Raw genomic sequence first — 6,207 nt, 5'->3', positions numbered from 1 at the left:
ACCATATCAATATTAGAGCTACTTACTTGGTTGACATAGACCGAAGTTACTAATTATTCTTTGTACTCGCCTGAATTTGCTCTCAATCTCATACCCATCATCTCAATCATATCGATAAAAACAAAATAACTGCAAAGATCAACCACCTTGTAGTCCAATTATTGAGTGTAAAAAAAAAATATCTCGACATATTCTCTTTTTTTTTTTTTTTTCCTCTCAAATCAATATATTATTTCGTATTTAAAATTTTTGAAATTAAAATCAAGTAGATTTGATTTCTATAATTATTGATTATTCTAGAAAATTTTAAACTTTAAATCAGTACTAATAAAATTTTAAAGAATTAGAGAAATATTTTAATTAAATTAGAAAAACAAATTTATCAATATTTCTGTTAATATTGAGGAAAAAAAAAAAAAAAAAAAAAAAAACAGGTTCTTCCTATATTTTTGGGATTTCATAATTTGGAGGAACCCCGTTGGAGGTTGGGAGCTGCAGGTGTTTGAGACTCCGTTCTATCTCTGTTTTGGTATACTCCGGACATGCTCACGTGGCAGTCATGTCAGTCTGCCCCACCCCCACGGCCTATGGTTATGGCTTCATTCCACACCTCTCTGCCCCATTCCCCTTTCTCTCCCTCTCTCTCTCTCTCTCTCTCTCTCTCTGCCTTTCCTTCTCTCTCTACACCAATAATTCCGGCCAGTTGCAGTCACTCTCCGACCACCCCCCAACTTTTTCACCTTTATATACTTCCCACACCCCTTTTCTCTCTCTTACCTTCACTATAATCAATCTCTCAGACTCCTCCGAGTACAATCTTCAAGCCCATTTTCCCCCTCCTTGTTCTTGTTCATGTTCATGTTTTTTGAGCCCTTTATTTGGTTCTTGGTGGTGGGATTTCCTTCAAATTTGGGGGTTTCTCTGTTTTTCTAAGGTGGGGTTTTGGAACAGAGAAAGATGAACAGAGCATTGCCGGAAATGTTGAACACGGCTGAGAATTGTGCTGACACTCTCACTGTTCTTGAGAGGCAGAGGGCTCGTTTCAAATGGCAACAAGATCAGCTTTTGTATCAGCAGCAACAACAGCAGCAGCAGCCATTCAATGGGATGATGGATTACGGGGCTGGATTTCCACCGTCGGATCACCTCACCGGGTTTCCGGGCTTCATGAGTGCAGCCGGCGACGGCGGCGGTGGTGGTGGGTTGTCACTTGTGGAGATGGTAATGGGAGCAGTGAAGCCTGATCCTGGTTTGGAAGATGGGTGGTCTGATCCTTCTCTGTTGTTGAATCCCCCCACTGCTTATGAACTCAATTCTTCTCTTTCTAGAACCTCCAGCTGCCCGCCGGCGGTGAATCCAGCGGCGGCGGCTGGAAGAGAAAGCTTCAAGAAAAGGAAAGCTGAGAAAGTTCAGAAACCCATTAACAACAAAGAGAAGAAGATCAAAGCAAGTTCAGAAGAAGAAGAAGAAGAAGAAGAAGAAGAAGAATTATCAAAAACTACAGATCAAAACAGCACCAAGAACAACAATTCAACCACAACTACAACCACAACAAACAACAACAGAGAAACTTCAGCTGATACCTCCAAAGCCTCAGAGGTTAAAAAGCCTGATTACATTCATGTCAGAGCTCGCCGTGGCCAAGCCACTGATAGCCATAGCTTAGCAGAAAGAGTAAGCCAAGAAAACACTCTAATTCCTCTTCTGGGTTGCTTATTCTTTCTTTGATTTCTTTCATTTTGATCCATTTGGGGGGAGTTTCCTTTAACCAATCATGTTTTTCTTTTTTTTCTTTTTTTTGTGTTCATGTAGGCTAGAAGGGAAAAAATCAGTGAAAGAATGAAGTACTTGCAAGATTTAGTACCAGGATGCAACAAAATCACTGGAAAAGCTGGAATGCTCGACGAGATCATAAACTATGTTCAATCTCTTCAAAGACAAGTTGAGGTAAAAAAACAAGTTTTCTCAATCTCTACACTCGAAAATCCTACGTTCCATTGAAAAAAATCGTTCTGAAATCGAAAATTTTCTTTGTGGCATTTTCACAAACAGTTCTTGTCCATGAAGTTAGCTGCAGTTAATCCAAGGCTGGACTTCAATGTGGATGATCTCTTCCTCAAAGAGGTAACAAAATTAAATGATTTCCAAACTCCAAACTCATTTAATCAGATTAAAATCGACGGCGGAATCTAAAATTTTCCCGGGAAACAAACAAACAAACAGGTATTTCCCCCTCCTTGCACCACCGCAACCTTCGCGGCGATTGGTGGAATTTCATCAGAGATCACAGATCCTTCATCCTACTTACAATTTAATCCAAACAATCAACAAATCGTTCCGTGTTGTGGATTAGAAATGGGAATTAATACCTCCGATGTCGCTCTTCGAAGAACAATCAGCGCCCCTGTTTCTTTCCCGGAAAATTTCCTCGATTCATCCTGCCTCACCGTAAGTCCTTCCTTTGATTTCAATTTTCCGCCGTTTTCGATTCGTTTCCAATCGTTTGGAGTTTCTAATTCATCAAATGAATCAATCGATGCAGCAATTTCAAGGCTCCTCAGGGTGGGACGTGGATTTGCAGAATCTGTACAATGTGGGTTTCGATCAAGGAAGATCATCAAACGCCTTTTCATCTCAACCTTACACAGGTAAAGATAAGATTGAAACTATGCAGTCAATTCTTCTTCCGCTTGTTCTTGCAATTATGACTGGAGAAAGAAAATTCAGAGAAATTAAGAAAGTGGATATTTCAAAATTGATAGATTGAGACATTTCCATGGTCCCTCCATCAAATTTTCATCTTTTTTTTTTCTGAAATTTTTATGAGCCCATTGGATATTCCCAATGCTTTGAGAAAAAGAAAAGAATTTATATAGATTCCCACCATTTTTGCACTATCCTTTCTAATGGGTTTGTCCACCGCTTTCAATTGTGCACAACTTTCATGGACGAGTTTTAACGTTCTTAGATCGTTCGTCCATATCGAACATATGTTTGTTGGAATAAATAATATCGATAAACTCGATGATGTGCTTATAATAACCAATGAGATTGATTAGCTTCTGAACAACAATTTATCTTTGATGTTTACACAACTAATTAAATCGGGTCAGTGAAGATTGTTTATAAGTCAATTTGTTGGATATGATGATTGTTTTAAGATCGTGTCTTCGGTATGGTCGATGAAATGTTTTTTAATGTTTTTTTTTTTTTGTAGGTTCGATCGAAGGAAGCAATGTAAAAATGGAACTGTGAAGTAGTTAGCTACGAGATTCAATCAAAATATTAGTCTCATTGGCTTCGTATCTATATATATATATATATATATATATTCTTCTTTTATCACGGTATATAACTAGCAAATATTTATATATATTTTGTATGTATATGTTCGGCTCAATTTGAATAAGAGTAATGATAATGAATCACAATATTTTCCGATATTTTGAAGATTAATTCCTTTAAAATTTATTTAAATAATTGATTTTTAATTATTATAAATTTTTTAAATATTTGTGGTTAATATAATCTTATTCAAAATTAGATTAATGGAATAAATAATTTTGAATGTCACGATACTTAACCTTTCATAATACTACGTTACGATCCTAATAATTTTATGGATTAAAATATTATTTAATTAACTAAAAATTTAAGAACGAACTATCACATCAAAAATAATTATTATATTAAAAAAATACGCATTAATACTAAAAAAAATATATTAATATTTTGTTTCAAAAATATTAATTACTTTTAAAAGTTTAAAAATATTTATTATATTTATAAAAAAATCAGTATTAATATTAACCATTTTCGTTCAAAATTAATGGTAAAAATATATTGAATCTTAAATTTTAAAGGTATTATTGATTTTTTTTTTATTAAAGTTCAAGATTATTGTTATTTATTATTATTTTTTATATAATTATAATAATTATTTTATTATTATTATTATTATTTAATTTATGAAGATATTATTAAAAAAAAATTTAAATTTAGAAGGGTTTTTTTTTTTTTTAATTAATTTAGCAAAAAGCTAAAAAGAACAAATGGAGCATTGATAGTTTCATGTATTCACTTTCAGACGGCCTACAATAGCGACTCAATTGGGCCCATTCAGACGGCCTACAACAGCGACTCAATTGGGCCCAGATCGGCCCAACTTTATCGATCTACAAAATCTCTTTGATTAGATTTTTCTTAATACCAATTGTGTCCTTTCACTGTCGTTGGACCGCTTAATGTTTTATTCATTATTCATAAATTATAATATAATGTTATCATTACATTATATGGATGTTTTATTTTTATGTATTTTGTAGCACACAATCATATTCCATCAAATATTCAAATCTAGTAAATAAAATTAATATTATTTTTTTTAAACATAAATTAATAAAAATACCGTATAGTTAGTTTTAAATTTTAAAAATACACATAAAATTTTAAGGGTAGTATTACATCTTTTATCTTTATAAAAATAAAAGTCTTTATAAAAATAAGGTAGCGAAATTCTTTGTTGGGTAAGTTTCGACTCGTACGAAAGGCGTAACGATCTGGGCACTGTCTCAGAGAGAGGTTAGGTGAAATAGACATATTTGTGAAAATGCGGACTACCTGCACCTGAACAGAAAGACCCTATGAAGCTTCACTGTTCACTTGCATTGGCTTTGGGCCTTTCCTGCGCAGCTTAGGTGGAGGGCGAAGAATGCTCCCCCAAGCCATCGGTGAGATACCACTCTGGAAGAGTAAGAATTCTAACCTTGTGTCATGACCTACGAGACAAGGGACAATCTCAGGTAAATAGTTTCTATGGGATGTAGGTCTCCCAAAAGGTAATGGAAGCGTGCAAAGGTTTCTTCGGACCAGACGAATATTGGCCCTCGAGTGCAAAGGTAGAAGGGAGCTTGACTGCAAGATCCACCCGTCGAACAGGGACGAAAATCGGCCTTAGTGATTCGATAGTGCCGAGTGGAAAGGTCGTCGCTCAATGGATAAAAGTTACTGTTTTGAAAAATCATTGAAACATTTCCATGGACTAATTAAATGTTTGGAAATTCATTTCAAACATAATAATAGCTTTGTCCAAAATAGAGAAAAATAACCTCTCCTATTAAAATTCATAAATAAAATGCTACGTATCGTCGAGACTTGATTTTATGGCCTCCTCAACTGACATCATCATTTGTACATACGACGTTTGTCTTTACCTGTAAAAATGATATACGTTGAGCATTTAAAAATACTGAGTAAATAACACTACTATTGTGGTCAAAAAATGCAATCACATGCAACATGGTTCACGGTGAAATCTACTTTTCATCACTATTCTTTGGACTCTACTTTCTTTTTCGAATAAGATTGGATGTATATTACTTTTCTACGACATGATTCATGCATGAATTCACTATGTGGCCCCATATATGTACCCGTAGGCTTCACTATTAGCTAGCACGAATTAGCTAACCAAGGTGAAAATTGAAAAGGGCTCAAAGCTGTGCGTAGATAGTCCAGCTGGAATACAAGCCGACTGTAAAGAGGCGACTAATAACGTCGCACGGTGGCTTGGGAGAGTCGATGTCGCGTCGGTGCTAGGGAGGATGGGCCCGTACACACATCTAGGCCTTCGCTTGGACTAGGCCTCTACTGACATTAGGCTGGACAAACCGTCGAAATGTAGTTCAAACATGTGAGATGTTGTGCTTGTCGAAGAGATCGTCCAACATAAAATTGTTCTAAACAAAGCACTCTTAACCTTAAAATTCCTAGTTTTATGATCACTTTCATTCGAATGTGGTCACGGTTCATTTATGCCTATCTCCTTAAACCAGATATTACGTATGTGTACGTGGAGTGGGAAATAAATGATAATGATATTTCCCAATATTNCTTCTCCGCTCCTTCACCTCTCGGTTTCACAGCTTCGCTCCTTCTTTATTTTATTGTATTGATCTCGTTGCCCCGTTCCTGAGCTTATTCTTTCTGGTCTCATTGCTCCGCTCCTCTCCCTCTCGGTCGAGTTGCTCTGCTCCTTTTCTTCACTCTTTTTTACTCGTTAAAGCTATTTGAATGAAGAACCTGAACCGTAACCTCTATGCTCCTATCCCTCTTGGTCTCCCAATTGCATTGCCTGCCCCTGTAGGTAAAGCTGGTTCGCTTCGCTCCTGAACTACTCAATAACTTAACTTGTCCTCTTGTCCCTAT

The 6,207-nt window shown here is 35.9% G+C and overlaps 1 protein-coding gene across 1 annotated transcript; it reads left to right on the top strand.

Annotated features, from left to right (window-relative positions):
* The first annotated feature begins 434 nt into the window (after positions 1-434).
* LOC111792127 (transcription factor bHLH63-like) lies at positions 435-3,437 on the top strand. The gene is made up of 6 exons (XM_023673461.1): positions 435-1,674; positions 1,813-1,947; positions 2,053-2,124; positions 2,224-2,448; positions 2,543-2,648; positions 3,218-3,437. The coding sequence occupies exons 1-6, from the start codon at positions 958-960 to the stop codon at positions 3,253-3,255; spliced, it is 1,293 nt and encodes a 430-aa protein (XP_023529229.1). The 5' UTR covers positions 435-957; the 3' UTR covers positions 3,256-3,437.
* Positions 3,438-6,207: the final 2,770 nt, after the last annotated feature.

Source organism: Cucurbita pepo, chromosome LG04 (genome assembly GCF_002806865.2).
Source record: "Cucurbita pepo subsp. pepo cultivar mu-cu-16 chromosome LG04, ASM280686v2, whole genome shotgun sequence".
NCBI classification, from domain to species: Eukaryota; Viridiplantae; Streptophyta; class Magnoliopsida; order Cucurbitales; family Cucurbitaceae; genus Cucurbita; species Cucurbita pepo.
This window is presented reverse-complemented; position numbering and strand designations above follow the sequence as displayed.

Coding starts and splice junctions, on each gene's coding strand:
- LOC111792127 (XM_023673461.1), top strand. CDS start 958: ATGAACAGAGCATTGCCGGAAATGTTGAACACGGCTGAGAATTGTGCT. Junction 2,449..2,542: donor TCGATTCATCCTGCCTCACC/GTAAGTCCTTCC, acceptor CAATCGATGCAG/CAATTTCAAGGCTCCTCAGG. Junction 2,649..3,217: donor TTCATCTCAACCTTACACAG/GTAAAGATAAGA, acceptor TTTTTTTTGTAG/GTTCGATCGAAGGAAGCAAT.